We start from the raw sequence: 22,799 nt of genomic DNA on the forward strand, positions 1-22,799 counted from the left end.
GTATCTAGATGAAAATGGATCGTGTATGTTATACGATTACAGGTCTATCGACAAACAAAGAGAGTGAAATTATGGTTAAAGCTCATGTTCTATAAGCTAATTTTTTTGTTTGGCTTATGGCCAGCCGTCGTATACATGAACTAAATTACCCCGATTGTATCATCATATTAACACCTTTTCCTGTTTTTTTTTTCTTTTAAATAAGAAATGATTTTTCTTACATGAGAAAAAAAGCATTTCGCATTGTGTTACATTGTAAGCGCCAAATTACCTCTATTGGTAACGCTACAATTAGCGGATGGCTTTGTACTTTCATGTCACCGCTTGTGTCTACAAATGCCCAGATACTATAGTTTTGATAGACTACTTGAGATACACTTAATTTAACATCGAATCAAAGAGGCACCAAGGTAAAATTGTGGGGGTTCACAGAACACTGACCTCCCACGGCGTTCGGGCAACGACAGCTGTTGATGTTGGTGTCGTTGTGTTTGACCGAAGATGCCCTTCCGAAGTGAGCTGTCAAGAAGACATCTTGATTAAATTGTGTTTCTTTTTTTTTTTCGTAAACACACAGGTTTGATCGTAGACACACAGAACTTTTCTCCTACGCTAGCATGCATGTATACACGAACGGCTAAAGGTGTCTAATTAGTGAAACATTGATGCGAAGTTTCCGAACTGATACCATTTTACTCGTTTAGCAGATTGGGGCCGGGCTAATTATACGACGTAAAAACAGAACAGAACAAATAACGGTTAAGATAAAGTAGTATACACTATTTTTTGCTCAGTACAAAGTAATGGTGCCGATGTTCTGTGTTTCTGAATGAATGGGTCGTATGAATCTAGTGAAGCACGAACCTCCCAGGGTTGTGAATGCCGACTCATGTGCGAGCGAAGGTGAGCATCAGAGGTGAGCTGCTTACCGCACACCGTGCACGAATATCGCACACCCTCATGCACGATCATCATATGGCGCTGTAAGAACAATAACAAAAATACGTTACGATACGTTACAGCAGACGAAATACGGCGCTAGCTTACATCGGCAAATAGCAAATATCGGCAGAGAGAACACCAATGACGTAATAACAAATTTTGGAGAAAACGTTTTCTGCGTGCTGCTAGAGTTTAATTAAGAGATGCGTCGATAATTAATTCGTCGTTATCGCGTAATGTTAGTATAAATAAGCGCGTTTCCAGAAACAAATTAATTTAAAGGGATTTTATAGTAATATGTAAGAAAATAACGGTGAACTGGCTATATATGTATAGCCAGTTTGCCATGATTTTTGTCGATTGACTTTAATACTGAAAAATATGATGTGAGTTTTCGGTAGAATATGTTCTATGAACTATTCGATTTAGTGCCATTCGGACTTGCAAGGATTTGTTGTTGTTGTTTAAATTTGTGCGTAAGCTAGCGCGTCTTTGTCTGGGTTATCGACTTACTTTCAGGTTGCCCTTTCGGTTGAACCCGCTACCACAATGTTCACAGGTAAAATTCTTTTCGTCGGAGTGGGAAACCTGAAACATAATAACACAAACGTGTACATTTTTAAGTGTGTTTATTTCACTATGTCAGTCTCATCTATGTCGAACCGTCCAAGTTGCGACAGTGCAGAACTATTCTAAAACGTAATTTTATCTTGTTTATGCCCTTTTGATGATGTATCTACATTTATTCTGCTAACATTATATTGCACTCTATTCTTGACAAATATATTTTCGTAATTCTCCCCTATGGCGCCTATCATAGACATTATCTCTTTATCACTGACCTCGTGCTGTCGCAGGTGCCAGTCCTTGTTGGTCGCATAGGGACAGAGGTCACACTTGAACTTTCCGTCGGGTACTCCACCACGTTTTCCCCGACCTGGTCCGCTCCCTGTGCTACCTCTGCCTCCACCGCTTCCACTCGCTGCTGTGCCCCCAGCGTTGTCACCCGACCCCCCGGGGGCGCCGGTCTGAGGCCCCTTTTTTGAGCCACCCCCAGCAGCTGCCCCGGTAGTACTTGTCCCGCCGCCGACAAAGCCACCACCCGTTGCGCTAGCCGATGCCGCGGCGAATGGGTTTGGGTCCTGCTGGTTGGCGGGCTGTTGTTCTTGCCCGTTGAGGCCAGGGCCTCCGGGAGGTCCAGGCGGGAGCCCTGTGGGACCCCCCTGATTCTGCTGGGGAGCTCCGGGCGCCTGAGGAGGAAGCGGAAGTCCGCCGTGCGTAGCAGCACCTTGACTTCCCGCTGGAGGAATGATCATCATCTGTACAATAGAACGAAAATCGATGGACGTTGCGGTAACAAAATATAAAATAATGAGTATACAGTAACATGCAGTCATATACGAGGTTTATTCAAGGCATATTTACAATGAACTATATTTCAAACGGAGTCCATTGCATAACTTGTCTAGAAATGTTTCATCTATGTGACTTATGACTGTCGTTTTATGTTAACAGAAACAGATGAACGCATTAGCAACTACACGTGCCCGTAGTGCCAAATATAAAGCCATCGTTTGTCGTCGCGAGAAAAGCTATTTCTATCCCTCTATCTAAATGGCCAATCGGCTATTTCTCAGCAAGTAACACCTTTCTTCATGTTACCAGTGATCTCTGGTTGATTTTTTCATGTTAGAGGCCACCATATGTTCTACAAACAAATAATTCAAAGAACTCGCCTAGTCGACTAGATACAATTACCCAAAATACTTGCTTCGATAGCTGACATATATAACAAAAGCTATCTAAATAGGTTACGTTTAGGTTTAAATAAAAGCCTCACATGGGGGTAAATCCCCTGGACGATCCATGACGACATGATATTTGTAGGTGCTCGTTGCTGCTGTTTAATTGTTTCCTCCCCCTTTGTTTAAGGAGCTGGCAGGCAGCGAGTGGAACTGTCAATTCTGAAATAGAGACAAATAGATTGTATTAGATGGTGGTTATTAACATGCCACACGCAGTAGAGATTTAATAAAAACGTAGAATAACATATCTAAATCACCTGCCTAATTAATTTAAGTTACACATAAACATACGTGCGTCCAATTGAGCAGCATAACAACTATTTGTTTGTTGTACGGTTCGCCTAAAATCGCCTAGTGGCTAGCTAGTCAAGGCAAATAGTGTTAGCTATTTGCGATATATATATATATATATATATATACACAATGTCCTTGTAGCGTTACTTAACCTCAATAAACGTGAGCTTGAATGACTTGTAATAATTTGTCCGGTTCTGGGTGAGAGAGCCAAAAGACGGAGGTCTGAACCCCGTTACCGCATATCTATACAAATAGTTTAGGATAAAATGAAGGACTAGTTCTAGTGCTGCAGGCGAGCCGCATGATTGTAGAGTACAGCATATGTATGACGCTAACTGAAATTAATCATATCTGTGCTCTACCGCAGAAGATCTTAATTTTTTCAAAATTTTCGAATCTTATTAATTGTTCACGAACAGTGACCACTGTACACAGACTGTTCCAATTAATATCTCAAAGATTTAATAATTTCCTTCATTGGTTCTCTTTTTCCTTCCAGCACGTTCTCACAAGGAAACCCGCCTTCAGCAGTGCTGCCTGCCATCGAAGTTGCCAGCTAAACGCATGCCAGCACCTTGAAAAGAAAATTCTCCTTTAATATGAGACAAAAGAGTTTTTTTTGAATTTTTCCCCACCCCGACCACAACTTTTCGTTTTCTGTTCACACCACATTCCCTTTTTCTTCTTGTTCTTTCTTTTCAGTTTTTCGCTTTTATCTTTTCCCTGCCTTACACTCTATCTATCTGGCTACCCATACATGCCACGGCCTCTCGTCAATCTTTTCCTCCTAACTCATATTGTCAGTGATGCCGTCTCGCCACTCGAAGCGATGCGACACAGTGATGATATCACTCTTCTTTTTGCCCCTCTATTTTCCTTTGCTCACCCTCAATCTTCTTGTCTATTTCTTTTCGTTTTCTATTTGCTGACGCCAGCCCACGGGTGAGCGCCGGCAACAGCCAGCAGACTCCTTCGGTGGCTTTGACCGTCTTCTACCACCGTTTTCCTGCGTCCAGCTCCTCTGCCTGGTCACCATAGGGTCTCTGTCTCCATGGTAACGACGAGCATGATGATGATGATGGTGCGAACAGCACAGAGCGAGCAATAAACGCTGCTTTTTTAATCCTCCTTCACATGATGGTCCACGAACGCCATCATCAAGCGTGGGCACCGCGGCATCGCCATCGATAGCAGCGCCACGACATAACAGCAGCAAGAACAACCACAGTGGCACAGCCGAAAAAAATCTTTTTCTGCTCTATTCAGTTCTTTCCTCCAACATAGGTTGTCGTCTCTCCATACTTCAGTGGGAAGGAGTAAGCAACGACAGTGTCGCGCGAGAAACAATCGCGCATCTCTGTACCGTCGTCCCGTCGCATTCTGTTTCAGCTCCTGCTTGGCAACGGCTGCAGCGAGAGTAGACGCCTTCAAAACCAGCTCGGTATTAGACGAAGGGTAAGCGGCGCCGTCGGTTAGCTCTGCCCGTTTGCTGTTTCGCTATACCTTCTTCATTCGGTCACTCTTGATCGTTTGGTGTCTCGGGGTCGGCTACTTGCTCACTTCGTCTAATGACGACAACATCGACGGCTGTAGCAACGGTGGTCGCTGCCGTCGTCGCCGCCGCCGCCGCCGGCTCTGCGTTGGCAGCGTTCTAAACGGCGGAAGCGGTGCGGCGGCCTGGGCACGGCTCTTTTCGTCGTCATCATCGTTGTTGGTTTTGCCTGCTTGCTCACTCGTTTCGTCGGTCGGTCGGTCGGTCGGTCGGTCGGTCGTTCGTAGACTGGCGAATATTATGCTTGTCGCAGTTCTAATAATGGCTCTACGTTGGATGTGTGACGATCGTGGCTGCACGGCGGCGCGGGCGAATCGCCTGTTGAGAGTGGAATGACTGTTTGAACGCTGCACTGCCGTTTGTGTTTGCTGGCAGAGAGAAGAGGTGGCGCTAGCGCCAGCAACGGCGGCGGCGGCGGCGGCGGCGGCGGCAGCAGCTTCGCTCGCATTCTCTCTCGCTTCTTCTCCCGCACGCACACAAGCATATGGCCAGAAAAACAGACAATGTCCGGTAGCAAACATAGGCTCGTTCATTGACTCAAAGAGCGAGCTATACAACTACAGCGTTCGCTAAACGCGCATACACAGACTGACACGCACAGATATAAAGCCAGATAAAGAAAGGGAGGGGGAGAAAAAGACGACGAACAGCAGGAGCTGTGCGAACGCCTGCACGCTTACTATACGATTCTGCTTCACGCTACGCTCGTTGTTTGGGCAGACTCTCGCTTGCTCGGTTCACTTTGGCTTTAGCTGTGGGTAGGCAGCACACACAACAGCCAGACATACCGATATACAGCCAGGAGGAATGGTAGACGCAAACACAGATACGCGCGTAGTCGTTGCGTACCTTGCGACACAGGCCACAGAGAGCAGATACGGCGTGAGGCGACATCGGTACGGCGATAGAGTAGTGAGTTACTTTTCAATAGCAGCGATACGTTCCCAGCGAGAGTCAGTCAGACCGGCCCTAACAGATGATAGCTAAAGCTACAGAGGTACAGCGGTATTGGCGACGATTACGGCACAACGCCACGGCTCAGAGCAACATAGTAGGCCACGTTTTTTATGCTGCTGCCACCTTTGTGCAATCGAAGCCCCGTCAGCACTGCTAATTTCATAAATGTAGAGTGCTAGCAACTACTGTTACTATTATTGCGGGAACTTACAACAACGGCGGAACGGAGAGCTAACAAATGGCCAAGAAGATAGTATGGCTCAGCTCACAGCTGAGACCATACAAGAAAAAGCAGGCGACAGAAAAAGATCCAGCCTGGTGGGCGAGCCAGACGTAACAATAACAATAATAGTAACAGATAGGAAACACACGAAGCAAAAAAAGGAGAGGACGTGAGGGAATAAAATACGGACACTGTTTTCGTCCGTCAATTTCCGACATCACTTCTGCTGCTGTTACAACGCTTGCTGGTAAGATGGCCATACAGGCCGACAGGCTCTGGCATGACGCTAGGCAACTAGAAAATGGGAGACGATCGCAATGGCGGCCAGTACTGCTGCTGCCACCGCCTGTTTTTGCAGCAGCATGAGCATACGGTCCCAATCGAAACCTCGTGACCGGAACGGCATCAGAAGTCAGAGAGGGCGAGCGGCAGATATGGGTCGCGAAAACAACGCGTATTCCGACTAATTATTAAGACAAGTACTATTCGAAGCTTTGCACTTCGCCTACCTCACTCGTCCTTGATCGCTTCTCACTTGATCAAGTTAATTTGCCTGCCGTATAATACAGTAGCAATTTCGAGACAGTAACAGAAGTTGTAGTAGACAATAAAACTATGCTATCCATGTTGAATTATCAGGTGAACTACGGAGGGTTTGCCATACTTGGCGCGACACATGTACATACGACAGTGACGATCTCTCAATGTAGCAGACGAAAAAGAGGCAACTGGAAATATATAGATCAGCATATCTACGATCGATGTCGTTGCTATTGTGATCGACTATTATATGAATTAATATTATGCATCGCCATAGTACCGTCATCCATTGCAGCCCTTGATCTCTATCTGCATTATGCAGCACCTTATCTTCAATCGTTCCCGCACCGTCTACAAATGTCGCGTTGTATTTATCAATGCATTAATTATTATATTTAATAGAATAACTAGATTAGATAAATTAGGATGTGAGGTAAGACGACGGCAGCTGCCAATGCTGCTGCCGCCGCTGAACGTCAGTCGCATTTATGGCAGTCGCAGTGGCACCGTAGGCGGAACGAGCGTATTTGCGCCAGCAAGAATCACCGGTGCCAGCTGTTAACGCCGCATCTAGTCGCTGCTGCTGTGCCGCCATTGTCGTTTATTGTAAAGCTGAACACAGCGAATAGGGCAGGTCGAGCCGCTTGCCCTGCTGCCCCTGCTTGTGGCTGGCCGGCGGGCCGCCGGCCGGCGGGCCGGTCGATCGGTCGCTGTTCGTGGACCAAAGAACAAGGCATAATAATATCGTACATAGTAATAGCTAAGGAAAGTGACAACGCTGGCGAGTCAGTTAGCTACACGGCTGACTAAGAGGCTGGCTAGTGGCGACTGCCTTGAGGGTGGAGTACGGAGGAACGAGCGGCAGCAGGTCGCGCTTGCCGTTTGCTTGGGCTTTGTTCATCGCTCGGCCGCTCAGTCAATACAGACGATGATGGTGATCATTGCGTCGGAATTGTTATCCAGCTGCGTTTGTGCTGCTGTGGAGGAAGCGCTTTGTCACGACTGGAATGGAGGACTGTTGCCGGTAATAGATGATACCGACCGACTGACTGTTGCCTACGGGTAGGCAGAGAGGTATTAGCGGGGACAGTTTACTCGCTTGGCACTCACTGGCGAGTGCTGCTGCAGTAGCAGCATGAGTACGAGCGACAGCACGTGGTAGCAGCACGAAAACGGCGAGCTACGGCTTTCATCACAGATAGAGACGGGCAGACAGACATACAGATGATAAATGGGCGTGCAGGAACGGAGAACAGCCGCAGTAGCAACAGCAGTACGATCAACCCTATTAGCAACACACACAGTGAGCGCCTCGGGGTAATAATAATAGTCCCAGCGACTTCGACAACAGAGGAGCGCTGCCATCCCCGACGATGATACAAGTCGATACTCGTTCTGCCGCCAGCAGCAGAACTGGCCAGGGGGTGAGGGAGGGAGGGAGGGGGGGGGTGAGCACGGTTTGAAACGAGTCAACAGCAGCGACAGCCACAGCAGCACCATCGCCGCCATACATCGGGCAGTAGCAGTGGCACCACTCCCGATCGTTGCTGGTGCCATGGCGCCGCACAGCACAGCACGACGACCACCATTGCTCGAACAGCAACAGCATACCACTATAAAAGCAGCGTTGCAGATGATGCAATGAAGACAACAACGTCAATGATGATCACGATGGCGGCCATAATGCTGATGGTGATGATGAAGCAGATGGTGAGAACAAACGGCAAAATATTGACTGTTGATAATTTTTAGTATTGTTAGTGTACGTGTTCACAGTTTGTATTTCTAGCTAGCACCGAGTTAACGAGAAAGACAGGATTCGCCGAACGGTCATCAGCTAGCCGCTTACTCACAAGGAAGTCGCTAGCGTTCTATTGCTTCATTATTTCGCACAAGCAAGAAAAGAAGCTATCGAATAGCGAACAGGCCATCAAAAACTCACAACTGCTAGCTACAGTATGTGTGTAACCACTCTGCTATTACAACACGGGCAATTAGCGCAGATCTGCGGCAATCTGTGACACAGTTGCCGTCGTTGAACAACAAATCTACCTGACATCATCATCATTATCATCATCGCTGGTGGCGGAATCGTCATCCTTGGCCTTATGACCACTATCGAACAAATCTATTGAAATTGCACAATTCACGCAGCTTCACATAGTAGTTTGTGTTGGATTCTTTTTGAGCTGGAGCCAGTTAGCTATCTAGTTCATTATTATTATTGATACGGCTGTTTCGGTACTCACCCTAGCAGGCGACGTAGTGGTTCTGTCGTAGTCAATGAAAATTAAAGCCTAGACAACGCAATGTGTACTGCTGTTTAATGGCACCCGATTCTTGGTCAGGAGGCAGTCGCTTGATCGGCTTCTGTGCGAAATACAGATGGGCGCACTCTTTTCCCGTTACCACACAGATCACACTCTAATCGTTGTCGTTATTATCATCATTGTTGTTGTTGTTGTTGTTGTTGTTGTCGTCGTCGTCGTCGTCGTCGTCGTCGTCGTCGTCGTCGTCGTCGTACACCAGAATGCGGACACGGATGTTACTGATCTTGGCCTAGCGGTTGTTTCTCTTTCTTCAGATTATCATTACTAGTAAATTGTATGGATCATCAAATTCGATTCACGCACACAGTAGCCCCGCCGGCACGATATTCCTTCCTTTAGTGTTCGTCTCCTTAGGGGAAATCTGCCGGAGGGTGGGGTTCACGATGCTGAGGCAATACAGGCTGTGCAATCTATGCGTCGCTCAATTTTTACAGCCTTCTTCCGGACATGACAAGTAGAAACGACTTTTTTTTTCTGTACTGTCCTGCACCTCTTGAGGAGAACGAATTGTATCCTGTTGTTCTTTATGTTGTGCTTGTGGTGGCTTTTGTTGTCGTTGTCGCGACTGCTGCTGTTGTTGTTGTTGCTGCTGCTGCTGTTCCTCACTTAACAGCACACGAATGCGCCGCCGTCACCACGAGCGCTTCTACTACTACTACCACTATTACTATTACTGCTGCTGCTGCTGCTGCTGCTGCTGCCAATGCCGATGATGTCTGTGTCCTGCGATAGAGATTGAAATCGAACCGAGTCAGGTTAGAGGATTTTGCTTACGGAAGGCAGGCAGGCAGGCAGGCTCTAGGCCGCCTTCCGTCCACAGCTGCACAGACACTTCGCTTCGCACAGGATCACCACCACTCACTGACTCACTCATTGACTCACTCACTCGGTGGCCACTCTCACTCCGGCCATTTACTTCGTCGTATTCGTCGTCTTTTAGCCAATGCTGTGATTTCTAGTTAGTCCTCGTCGGCGTACTTTTGTCTTTTGTTTTTCCCTGCTCGTAGTTTGTTGTCCTCGTCTCTTCCTTTTTCCTTCCTGGTCTCGTTGACGCGATGCTGCCGTTCGCTTGAAGCGGCCGCCAGGGCGGCTGCCAACACCAACAGCGTTGGCTGGCTGCTGCCGCTGCTCCTGGCACCTCAGTTTTGGTGCTGCTGGTTCGGAGCGAGCTTTCGTAATAGTAATAATGCCACTATTACTAGTTGTCGTAGTGGCAGCGAGCGAACAGACGGACGAGCGAACGGCGACGACGATGGCGATGAGCGAAGCTAGCGAGCGAGCTGCCTGCCTGCTGCTGCTGCTGCTGCTCTTGGCCGCTTGCGAGTGAGCGGTCAAATAGAAGGAGTGTGCGAGCGACTGTGACGACGATGATGACGACGACGACGACGACGATGATCACGACCGGCGACTGAGCAAGTGAGTGGGTGAGTGAGCGAGCGAGCGAGCGACTCTGGCTGCTGCGGCCGTGGCCGCCGCTGCTGCTGCTGCTGCTGCCGCCGCTGCTGCCAGCGCCGCCGCTGCTGCTGCTGCTGCCAGCAAAGAGAGTGAAACAGTGCGTTGCAGCCACTGCCATATAGACACTCGTCGCCGTAGCAGTCCTGCGGCAGCAGAGTCGGCCAGCCAACACGATATCCTCTACTGCCACCAGCATGAAGATCGTGCTAACCCTCCTGCTCTCTCCCCTTTTTCTCTCATCTCTAAGCATCATCCGCAGCAGCGGCGGCGGCGGCGGCGGCAGCAACAGCAGCAGTTAGCTGCCGACGCTCCCGATAGCACTACTTGTACGATTTGCGGAGGCAGAGCGAATGACCCGGTAGAGACAATGGCTGCCGCTGCGGCTGGCCCCTGCCGTCGGGTTGCTGCCGTCTGAGCGATGGTCGTTGCCGCCGGGAACGAAAGCGGGAGGTGGCGACGGCGGCAGCAGAAGCAGCGGAACAAGAGCCAAAAGGGAGAGGAGAGAGCGTCCTCTGCTGCCGCGTCCGCCCCTACTGCTCTACCGCACCGATGGCATTAGCGAATGGGCACAAAAGAGAACTATTGCAGCTGCTGCTGCAGCTTTGTCGGTCGGTCGGTGGGTCGGTCGTTTCTTTGCTGGGCTGGTGGGCTTGTGCCAAGCCAAGCCAAGCCCGTCGTTCATCCGCCGATCGAATGAAACGAGTGGCGCGCTAGAGGGAGGACATAGGAACGAACGGACGGACGGACGGACGGATGGAGCTGCTGCTGCTGCTGCTCACTGCTTGCCAGTAAACGAACGAACCGGCGATGCTACCGAACCCGTACTGCTACTGAACTGGGCAGCATCGCTCTGTTAGGACACGAACCGCGAACGATGAGCAAGAGCGGGAGAGAGAAAGGGAAGGGGGCGATATGAAAACCAGAGGCATGGCTCTCTTTGGCAGCAATAGAAAAAGAGAAGTAAAAAGCAGCAAAAGAGAAAAACACCGTGGACAATAGTGATGGCGGCGGTGGCGGTAGCGGCAACGACAGCGACGTCGATGCGGACGGAGTGGTCGTCATGGTGCTAGTCGTCGTTGGGTGTTGCTGTATGACAGCCGTGGCAGAGCAGCCGACGTAGCTGACATAGCACGCATGCTTGTTGGCTCAGACGTCGAGGGCAGCGGCGGCGGCGGCGGCTGCGGCGGCTACGGCCGGGCAAGAAGAGAGCGAGAGAACGAAACCCAGGCGTTGCAAGAAATCCACCGATGCAAAAGAAAATGGAGACAGAGAGAGAGGACGATAGAGGAAGAGAGGCGGCGAGAAATAATAGGAAAGCAGAGTACGAAGGGTGAAAGAAGAACGCCTGAGTAGAGCAGGATAGGAAGACAGACCCAAAGTACCGAAGCGAAAAGAGCCAGAGGGAGAGGGGGTGGGCGAGAAGGAGAGAATAGAGCCACCACTAGAGGGAGAAAGGGAGGGAGGGAGGGAGGGAGGGAGGTAGGTAGATAGGTTTGTAGAGCGAGAGAAAGAGAAGTGGCTGCGCGAAAAACGTGGAGAGCGCAAGAAAGGTGGAGAGTCAGCCAACACGGCACTGCTACTGCAACGCTGAAAGTGACGTTGGCTGAAGAACGAATGCTGCTGCTACTAGCACCACCACTACTACTACTACTACTACTACTACCACTACTACTACTACTACTACTACTACTACTACTACTACTACTACTACTACTACTACTACTACTACTACTACTACTACTACTACTACTACTACTACTACTACTACTACTACTACTACTACTACTACTACTACTACTACTACTACTACTACTACTACTACTACTACTACTACTACTACTACTACTACTACTACTACTACTACTACTACTACTACTACTACTACTACTACTACTACTACTACTACTACTACTACTACTACTACTACTACTACTACTACTACTACTACTACTACTACTACTACTACTACTACTACTACTACTACTACTACTACTACTACTACTACTACTACTACTACTACTACTACTACTACTACTACTACTACTACTACTACTACTACTACTACTACTACTACTACTACTACTACTACTACTACTACTACTACTACTACTACTACTACTACTACTACTACTACTACTACTACTACTACTACTACTACTACTACTACTACTACTACTACTACTACTACTACCACTACTACTATTACTACCACTACTACTGCTACTACTAGTGCTACTACTGCGTGATTTACTTGGAGAAGACGAAGAGAGACGACGCGAGAGTTACCGCTAGAGCTGTATCTCTTTTTCTCTCTCTCGCTCTGTTGTCCTATTTGTGGAAGAGAAAGGGTGAAAGAGAGGGACCAAACACAGTGAAAATGAGCGGGGCGAGAGGGGAGGAGAAGGCTGGATGAGAACGGGCGGACAAACGACCCACCCCACAGATGGATGGATGGATGAATGGACGGACAGGGACCAGCGGTGGTACGTGGAGACCAACGGCTGAGGAGGCTAGCCGAAGGGTTACAGACCGACAAGGAGGCGGAGGGAGGCAGATAAAAAAGGAGCAAAGAGAAACTCGACTATCGACACCACCACGTCTATTAGCACCCACTGTCTGGCAGACCTTGTATAACTGAGCCTCTGTGCGCATTCCGATGCCCCTTCCCCCGTTCCGCCTTATGGCCTTCGAACTGCAAGCCGGTCCGACCCATGCGGCACGACAAAAGGGAAGGGCAGTCCCAGCGAGAAAGAGACCGAAGCTGAACGGCCAGTGAGAAGCTGGAAGACAAAACAGCAACGGGAACACCACCCGCTAGAAAAGTAAAAGACGAAGCAACGGCAAAAGAAAAGGCACGCATCAGGCAGGAACAGCGAACCCCAAAGATAGATCGAAACAGCGCAAGTAGGCGATAAAGGCACGCTCAGTAGACGAAAAACAATGCCACACGAAGAGGAAACAACGGGAGAGCGGCCGAAGAGAAAGAAGCGGCATGAAGTGGGTGAGACAGACAGGCAGGCAGTGAAAAGGAGTTGAGACACAATGAAGCAACGAAGGAGTCTCTCTCCGTTGCATTCCATCCTGGTCCGTCGGCTCTAACATCCTGTACTTCGTCCTCGTCCATTCGAGCGATCAGAAAAATCCAAGATGAACAAAAAATACAAGAACGAAAAAAAGGAGACAGAGGAAAAGAATCTAGCAAGGCAATAAAGCCAGCCTTTGTGGGTTGACCCATGCCGTATTTCTATCGTTGCGCACTGTAGCGGGCCTTTCTTCCGTCTGCAGAAAAAAGATAAGAAGAACTCGGCAGTCTGACAACAACGAGAACAAGACGACAGGAATGACTACAACCCAGCGATCCTCCAGCCGATCCTCAACGTTCCGTCGACGGTGGGTCTCATTCGAGTCATCACTGTTTCTTTCTAGCGAAATTTCGTCATGTTCAAGGCGGCGGACATCGCATCATTCCTTCCTGCCGGTCTTTGGCTATTTTCGATAGCTGCTCGTTCTTTGGCCGGCAGTTCCTTCTCTTGGGTCGCCGTTTTGGTGGCTCTTCTTTGAAGGCTGCTTCGAATTTTTTACTAGGGGGTCTGTGGTGGCAAAGGAAACGGGGGTCCATGGCGGACGAACTGCTTACGGGAAATAGGAACTGTGCTATAGGAGAGAAAAGAAACAGCCGGGCATTATGGTTATAGCCGAGGACCCAACGTAGTAGGAAGGAGCAGACGACGACGTCGATAACACGCAGCAGCTGCAGGGGGTGCGGTTGGCGGGAGTAGCCGGCATAGAGGCGGAAGGAGGAGAGCAGGCGGAATGGAAAGGGAGAGAGTGGTTCATAGCATAGGGAGTGTCGGGAACGACGAAACTGGGGAGACAAAAGGCTAACAGTGGCGGGGAGAGACGAAAACTGGAGCAAGGAGGAACGTGGATGAAGACGCATAGAAACGGGAGTTGCGAAAAAAGTCTTTGCTGCCAAAGCCTCTATAACGAGGGAACGTTAGAACAGGCAGAAACACGTCGTCGGGGCAAAGGGGATAAGGTGGTACTAGAACCGGTAGAGGTGAAGAAAATATCCAACGAGGACAGGAAGACAAGAAGACAAGTAAGGTGTCGCCAGAGAAACTTGAAGCATTAGGAGTGTACGGTTTCACTTGTAGAAAATCTCGAAAACTGGGAAAAATAACGTAGATAATTAAGAATAGCCGCTAAAAAAACGTAGATACTGCTGTTACGGTAAAACTTCCGACTTTACGATAGACAGAAACTAAAAAACAACGTGGGCAATTTTGCAGCGCGTTCTACTCGCATGACCTTCGAATAAGCTGTTTTCTATTTATTTATTTACTATTTTTCTTTGCTCCATTTAGCTCTGCTGTTAACAAGCACAAAATGAAAACTCTGTTCGAATGTCTTGGGTAGAGCTTGCTCCAGCATTGGCTGACATAGCCACCCAATATCTATCGTGGTTCTCTGGCACTCACGCACTTTACGTACCTATAGTATAATAATACAAATCATAGATTAGACGTTGGGCTGCTAGACTTGGGTCGTAATCTTCTTTTAGGTCGAGTTTATTCTGCCTTTCACAGTTAGGAAGGAACGCTAGCGAGATCGAGCGAAAACACGACGTGGGAAAAAAGGCTGCTGGGGGGTGAAGGGGCCGTTTGGGACGAGATAAAAATAGCGAGGACAAAGGCGATAGACGAAGCAGGCGAAAGAAAGAATGAAAGGGAGGGAAAGAAGAACAGTGGCATAGTGAAGTAAATGGCGGTTGAGTAGCTGTATCTCTCCTTCGATGGGGCAAGCCGGAAAGCTGAGGGGGGAAGGAAGTCGCCCCATCACCGCCGCCGTTGTTGGTAGCAGAGCCCAGCAGGAGAGACAGGCGGAAGAGAGGCAGCGAAGGCAGCAGTAGCACCGGCGGCAGCGGCGGTGGCGGCAAAGGCAGAACGAGAAAACGAGAGGACGGAATCGAAGAGGGAGTGGCACCAGGAGCAGCAGCAGTGACAAGGGGGAAGGGGTGGGGGCAGCAGCCGAAATAAAACGGAGGAGAGAAAGAATGTCAGACTTTTGCTGTTGCTGCTGATGCTGTATGCTCTAGCTAGGCCTCTGTTCGCTTGTTCCTCGGAAAGAATATGCGATGCGAACGAAACAAGGGATAGAGAAACCGGCCAAGGAAACAGCAAGACACTGGTAAAAGGTTATAGATGAAAGGAAACATTGTATAGAACTTATGGAAAAAACAATGTCGTACAGATTCATATATAAATGTCACGCTTTACTCGTGTAGGTATGTGCACGAACAACATCTACAGTATAGATCTATAACATTAGCAATAATTGAGCTGCGAACTAGCCATGTTCGCCCGTCATTCGCACAATGCCAAGCGCACCTATTATGGGTCCACTCGTTCACTCTTTGCGACTTGCCCTGTGGTGGCTTGTCCTCATCGGCTAGCGGCGAGACCAGCACAGGTAAAAGAGAGCAAGTTCGTTCAACAAGGCCAACACTCAACAGCACAGCGATCACTACAACTGCTGTACGGAAACGATTACTAAAAAGCATGGATTAAAACAAACTCCTACCGGAAACTTACATTAAGGCATGTCACGTAGCTGGCACGTTAGGTTATAACGTCGGCGACGACGACGAGTAGCGCAAAGATCACGAAACACTGTCACTGAAAGTTGTGATCGTTGTGTTGGTGGTAATAGTGCTGCTGCTGGTCGAAGGAACGACGAAGTCGGCGGCATTGCCAGAGCGCGGAGACGGCGAAACGCAGAGAGTCAGACGGTGAGTGTCTCTTTGGCTAGAAAAGGGGCCGAGAGAGCTCGGCAAGGCAGAGTGGTAAGGCAGAGAGGCAAGGCAAGCACCCTCTGCCGCTGCCGCTGCCACCGCCGCCGCTGCTGCCGCAGTAGAGTTTTAGGGCGGAGAGAAAAGAATGGGCGCGCTGGGGGGAGACACCATGAGAGGAGGGTACTGAGGAAGGAGAGGGCGGGAGAAGAAAGAAGGAAATTCGGGAACACTATGTGGGAATCTACTGGAAAGAAAGAAAGAATGATGGTGGAAAGATGCAGGAGGCTAGGAATAAGGTAGAGGAGTTCAGAGAGGTCGGAAACGGACCGACTACCCCCTACCCACCGCTCGGCGAGTTCGTTTCGTCTCTCCCTCTTCGACGCCCCCTCACTTTGTCTGTGCGTAGTCTGGTTCATTGGGAGAAGGGGGCGTCCAGTCTCTCCCTCCCTCAGACGCTCTGTCTCTTTCTCACTCCTTCTAATACACAGACAGAGGACACCGGACCGACACGGGAGGACAGAGTGGCAGATTCGCAGTAAGAACAAGGGTTGGGTGCAAGATTCGCCCCAGCGCTAAACACGGAACAGATCATCTCAACAAACTCGTTGGCGTTCGTTTAGGCCCTTTTAATCGGGTTTTTAGAGATGTATTTAGCAGTGTGCATTGACGTAGGAACGTACGCAGCTTTTATGCAGCGGGGTACAGCAGGAGTGGATAAATGTTTACAGGAATTTAATGTATTTTTTCTCAAAAAATGACAGGGCTTATTTTTATTAAAATTGAGGTTGACCAAAAACTCGGTGGCGGATATATTTTTTCAACGTAAATGGAACCATTGAGCTCTGCTTGTTTATGCCCCTGATAGATGTCTTTTTTTATGTTCTCTATTTACCCACTTTGTGTTATTGCGGTTCTTCATCAATTATTCTATTGTCCTCACGGAAAACCAGCACATAGCATTTGTTCCTTTGCGTTTTTCGCGTTTTAAATTAGGTTTTTTTCTCATGTTCTAGAAGAGAATTTGGAGTTCGATGTATTCAGGAGACTGGTGATGGCACGCTAATTAATTAGACACCTCAAGAGATCGTCACTCTGAGGTCAACTCTGTGATTTGTGAACCTGAAGGTGGTCTCAAGAGATACCCGGCAGGATTTTATAACTTTACGTAACCGTCCAGTACGGTAAAGCCTAATATCTGACAGATATTTTTATTGCAAAATTATCATATACTTGGACAATCTGGTAGCCACGCAAGGACAAGACCCATTCAAATTCCATTTGAATAGTCTACAGTGAACATGCCAAAACTGGGCGTTTCAATGAAGAACAGAGGCGGTATATATACATATCGCTTCTTTGCACATTTTTTTTATATATACGTTGCTTAAGAAACGTGTGTCTAGGTCCCTTGCATCGAATTAAAGATACTATGGACGCCTTTTACCCCAATGCGCCCGGCATTCCACGACGGTGGTATATCAACAATTGAAGTTTGCAACAGGAGATAATCTATCATAGCAGTTTCAAAAACCTGAGCGCGACTATCATTTTCTAACTATAGTGTTTTTCTTAGTTCAGCTGCAGGCGTTAACAAAAAAAAAGTTATAAACATTTGACCAGCTGAACCATTATATGTGATTTGCAAATCTGTATCGATATTATCTCTAAATAGCTCGTTTAGCTTTCGACAAATCGGAGCTTTTTTTCAGCGTTAAAAGTTGGTGCAGTGGTTGAAAAAATTATTTAGGTTCTAAATGGTCACCGCCCGCTTATGTTTGGTCAAAACGACACTCCCAATGTACAATATGTCTAATAAGTGGTTTGCAGCATTTTAACAGGTCGAAACTTGATCAACCCTTAACCCATATGGGTTAGAACAACCCTATTTTAGTAGATGTTCGATGTATTCGATTCTGTTATTTACCAGTCGGAGCTCTTGAGGCCCCCTGTACTTTGCATTATCTAATCTCTTTATCGATGGCTTACTTACGAGAATTTACGCTAAGGCATTTATCTGACTTTTTAAGCCATAGAAGCAATCAAAATCAGATGGACTTTAATTTGAAAATTACGCGAGCTAAAACCATTCTTCGATTTTGTTCTTTTTCAATCCAGGCCGTGATTAAAATTATACGATAAGGTCGTGCATTGTTGTGAGAGCAGCCGCGCTAAGCTGTTGAACACTGTGCCTGCAGCCGTGAGGCCCGTCAGGGGTTCGAGATATCGGGCCCGTCGTAGTGTCTGCCCTGAAACTTCTTGGGCAATATCTGGTAATAACAGATACTTCTGGTACCGATTACGCCGGAATTTATTCAGTACCGCCATCGAAGTCGCTTTCTGCCCCTCTTACAAGTAGTCTCTCGTCTGATACTTGTTTGATGGACCACATACATCGACCTCACTCTCGTATACGGCAGCAGGCGTATTTCTGATAGTCTTTTTGCTTGCACCAATTACACAAATCGTACATATTTCTACCCTTTTGGGACTGGTTGTTCATGTTTATAACTTTCATTGTAACTTCAAAACACATCGTTTCTAAAATCCTCTACTGAATTGATACCCCATATCCTTATCCAAAAGTTAAGGGACTGATGTGTAGCCACCTCTTTTGTGCAGTCCAACTTCTAATTTCCGGTCGTAACAAACTGTCGGCCGAACGCTTCCTTGCCCGGTGTTTTTAGTCAATCTTTGATGGCGCGTTTGTTTTCGATGTATCGATCCTTAATTACAAAATGTTGATTTTCAGTATTAAAGGATATCTTCGCATATTATCGAAAATGTTCTTAAATAGACACTAAATTTCTTCCACTGATTATACGTAGTGTAAAAATAATTCGAATTTAGGAATCCCTAAATAGCTTCGGACAACCTGATATTATATTTAAAATTAGCCCTCGCCGTGTGGGGTGGGAACGCTTCATAGTTTAATTGCTCGGTCAGTTTTCAGACCTTGGAAATATGGATCTATTGATTTTTTCTCATATTATTTTATCTAAAACAATGTTTTTTTTATATATAATACAATGAATGAAAGGATCAAATTCGATCTATTGATTATATAAACGTCTGTGCGTAATCTCTCATCAAAGAGAAATGCATGCTTGGGGTGATCGCCGTGTCCTAGAATTAGCTTTACGACCAAGTCAGTTGGGTGCATGATTCGAAAAACTAAGGCCCTATTGATCAACGCATTGCCTTATGGGTATGTTTGCTTTGACAAGCAAAAGAGTGTGCTAGCAATCAGCTAATGCTTCGGCTTGTGACGAATGTGTAGCTAAGTGTAATGTAGGTCATCGGTGACTGATGAGGTTGAATTCAATGTGTTGTCTTCAAAGACTATCCTTTACTCCTCGAAAGTTCAGCTGAAAATACGTTTTATTTACCATATTTCCAAATCGGTCCAGCAGGTGTTTACGTATTGTGAAATTCTGGAGTATCTTTTGTTTAGTAAAGATATGTTTTGGGCACCATAGTCTAAAATAGATGTTTTTACTGACTTTCGGCCCGCTCGTTGATCAGTATGTATAAACTTCAACTTCGATTACATTCGGCCTTTTCCAAGAAGAAAGAAACATGCCTTAGCGCCATGCATTAAACTAAAACCAAAAAAAAAAACAGAGCAGTCTAATGTTTGACGCTTCGTAAAAAAATCTCGAGGACAGACCATGAAATCAAGAGAATCGCCTATAACAAAAAAAACAATTTAGACAAATTGTTTGAAGTCCTTAAGTTACGAAGTACACATTGCTGTGAAGATATCTCTTAATTTAATTATATTCGTTCTTAGGTTCGCTGTCAAGGTATAGAGGAACACGACCTAGATAGAGACTGCTAGATTTTCCCTAGAGGGAGAAAGAGAGAGAGAGAGAGAGAGAGAGAGAGAGAGAGAGAGAGAGAGAGAGAGAGAGAGAGCGAATATGCTTCACCACAAGTAAAAGCCGTCGAAGATGGAATTTGTTACGTTAAGTATTATGTAAATACCTTGAAAAGATGCTCTTAAACACTTTAGTTCAATGGTATATCTTTACACCGTGAATTACCCTATATTAAGTTCGTGTATCAGTCAGGTAGCTCTTAATATAGTAAAGGGTAACATTAAAGTCTAATATATTTTCATTGATTTGGTAAGGGGCCATTTACCTTGGAATAGTATAGCTGTACATAGAGAGGTAGGAACAAACCGGCTGAAAGCACTTTAGCCCATGATTGCATGGTCACCTCTCGGCACACTTTTCCTGCGGGATATAAATCTTAAGAACTTTGTCGTACCTAAGCTAGTTAATCGAAGAGGTCTTATCTTAAGTAACAGATATGTTAGAATACTAAATGTAACGACAATTTCGATGTGTACATTTCTGTACAAATGTACACATGGAAACACTCATAATTTTGTGTGTATGCGATCTAGTAGCTTCGAAGAGAATTGTAATTGAATGAGGCTTTCCAATCTTGAGCACTGCGATTTATGGCACCCACGAGAAATGGAAGTTGATGAAGATTTGTATAGGAAAATTCAGAAAATCCAAAACACGGTCCTAACAATGTTTCTGGTACGAAAAAGTTTTCACACAATTATCTAATTAAGTGCAAATCCGTGGAGCTCCCACGGAATAAAATGGAGCAGAAGTGGCCCTGGTAAATATTTTTCGGGTTTTAACCGACGACAGTACGAGTCAAGCTTTGTGAACGAACGTTTTCGTTACTTTTGCTAACATAGCGGCTGGATACATCTTGTAATCCCAACAGAATGATACCCTTTAAACTTTCAATCCCTGCGATTAATTGGCTTAACACTGTAAAGTAAACAAAGAAAAGCCGAGGGGTACCTTTAGAAAGTTCTTACTCGAATCGTTGTAAGCCATTTTCAATGCTCTAAAGTTCAAATCGATGTACAACAAAAATAACTAGATTTCCACGAGTCGAGCAAGATTTATATTAGTTCATAATATCTTCATGATTGTGTCACCGTTGCAAACGTCATGAAGAAGAGACTACACGGTGCATACGCACTGAAGTACCCCACAGCGTTATATATCTATTACAGGACGTTTTTGCAATTTAGGCATGCGCGACGCTTATTGGTTTCATGGTTTCATAGAAGATACTAAAATCTACAGATTAAAAAGTGAGCGGCGATTTAACGATTGATTTCTGTTTATGCGCTATCATTACCACCATACTGTAAAAATCATTATTGTACTTCTTCTTCCTATGTAAAGAAGGATCAAGAAACGAGCTGAGGATTCAAACGCAGGACTGCTCTGACTAGATTGTACATGAGCGTGTTGTGCCCTAAGCGCTTGCACTTGGTTCAATAGCACGGTCAACTCCATATTTCGGGTCTACGTGAGATAACCCCATAACTAATTAATCAGGTAATCAGTTTATGCGCAAGTTATATATGGACATTAAATGTCCGTATCTGATAATAAAATGTTAGAACTAGAATATGTATTAGGTATTTGGTGATATCTAAACAGGCTGCGATTACATACGTGAGGACACGCCGGGGTGATTTTTAAGTTTGCTATGTTGCATCTTCACATCCGAGTGCATCTGACTGCATGTTTGTCCAAATTGCATGACCAGGGGTATAGTTAGTCTCCTGTCTTGTGTATATTTCAGTATCTTAGCCCCAACATGGTAATTTTCGACCCAAATTACTTGCTCACATGTCGTAAGTTTGTTGCAAAAGTGTCTTAACATAAATTGGTCTTTCTCGCGCTTGCGGAATTTCTAATTTAAGCGAGGCGCAGTATTTTCCTCAACGAACTTCATCTCTTTCTCATAAATACAAGTTTAACAAATTATCGTCGGTGGCTTTACACAAGAATGTCAACTGTCGGCATAGAAAAGCTGAGGATATTGTATCACTTAAATAATACTGCCTCTTGAAAGTAACTCTCCTTCGACACTGCCAAAGTCACCATTCAGTATTCTAGGCATGTAGATCGAAAGAACTAAGGTTTCGAAGGCAACTAAGGGAACGAATTTAACTTAAGGGTTTGAAAATTGACAAGAGGCACGCTCAAATGGATTTCATAGGCCTGTATTATCCGATTGCAAATTCCATATTTTAGGGGATGGCCATCGGGAGGCCTTTCGTTCGAATTAATTTAACGGTTTTATAGCGCTTGAAACTAGCTAGAAAATAGCCAGCCTCCAACGAAGGACTGTAGACGCTATAAGCAAGCTTGCAAGCCAAAGCTATGCATCATTTTAGATAATCGCAATCAATCGCACAGATACATGTGAAGGATTTTCGAGAACTTACTTCTTTAATGTATTTTTACTATCGTCTGCAGCATACCTATCAACATTTCAGCAAAATGAACGAAACTAGATAGCTTAATCGGATTGTAATGGCCATTATGCCACCACACCACACCACGTGGAGATCAGCCCGAGAAAGTCAGAGATCAAAGAGTCAGTCAGAAGAGCAAACCAGATAAGAGTGAAAGGTTATACCCAAAAATCGTTAAAGTTATGCCTGAAAAGGTGAATTTGTATACCTACCTCCATACATGAAAAGTATAGTTAAAAAATAATCTTTTGAGCTACTTGCAACGTACTTCGCCGTCTAGAAATTTCAATTAGGCCTCCATAGAATTTGTCAGCACAACCATCACGTCGGCAATACAATACGATAACTAAAAGTTACTTGAAAGTATCTGTTCGACAGTATATCATTGTTTCGTTCATCATTATCGACCACGCTGTTATTCCAATTTCAATTCGACCGCGTCGTCCTCCCTCTCCACACGGAGTCGGTCGTGCGGGTGAGGGACCTCCCTCGTCTGCCCTGAGCGCCGATTCACCACAGCCTGAAGAGTTCGGCGCCAGTCAACAACAACCAACAGATATTTGCCTCCTCATCGCGAACCGGTCTCCTCTTTTTGTG

General features: G+C 46.3%; 1 protein-coding gene across 5 annotated transcripts in view; it reads right to left on the bottom strand.

The window, feature by feature from the left end:
• The window catches only part of LOC111253754 (uncharacterized), a 30,287-nt gene extending 14,384 nt beyond the window's left edge, over window positions 1-15,903 (bottom strand). Inside the window, exons 1-7 of one of the 5 annotated variants that reach the window (XM_022813661.2) lie at window positions 15,696-15,903; window positions 8,566-9,369; window positions 2,783-2,906; window positions 1,785-2,261; window positions 1,456-1,530; window positions 865-981; window positions 442-519 (exon numbers count right to left, since the gene is read on the bottom strand). In XM_022813661.2, coding sequence (XP_022669396.1) covers window positions 442-519; window positions 865-981; window positions 1,456-1,530; window positions 1,785-2,261; window positions 2,783-2,818 — 783 coding nt within the window. In that variant the 5' untranslated portion in view covers window positions 2,819-2,906; window positions 8,566-9,369; window positions 15,696-15,903. Of the gene's footprint in view, window positions 1-441; window positions 520-864; window positions 982-1,455; window positions 1,531-1,784; window positions 2,262-2,782; window positions 2,907-3,193; window positions 3,898-3,930; window positions 5,690-8,565; window positions 10,952-15,695 lie in introns of those variants that run through there. The other 4 variants (XM_022813663.2, XM_022813662.2, XM_022813664.2 and 1 more) reach the window with 4 other exon arrangements.
• Window positions 15,904-22,799: the final 6,896 nt, after the last annotated feature.

This window comes from Varroa destructor, unplaced genomic scaffold (assembly GCF_002443255.2).
Source record: "Varroa destructor unplaced genomic scaffold, Vdes_3.0 BEIS01000007.1, whole genome shotgun sequence".
Classification (NCBI taxonomy): domain Eukaryota; kingdom Metazoa; phylum Arthropoda; class Arachnida; order Mesostigmata; family Varroidae; genus Varroa; species Varroa destructor.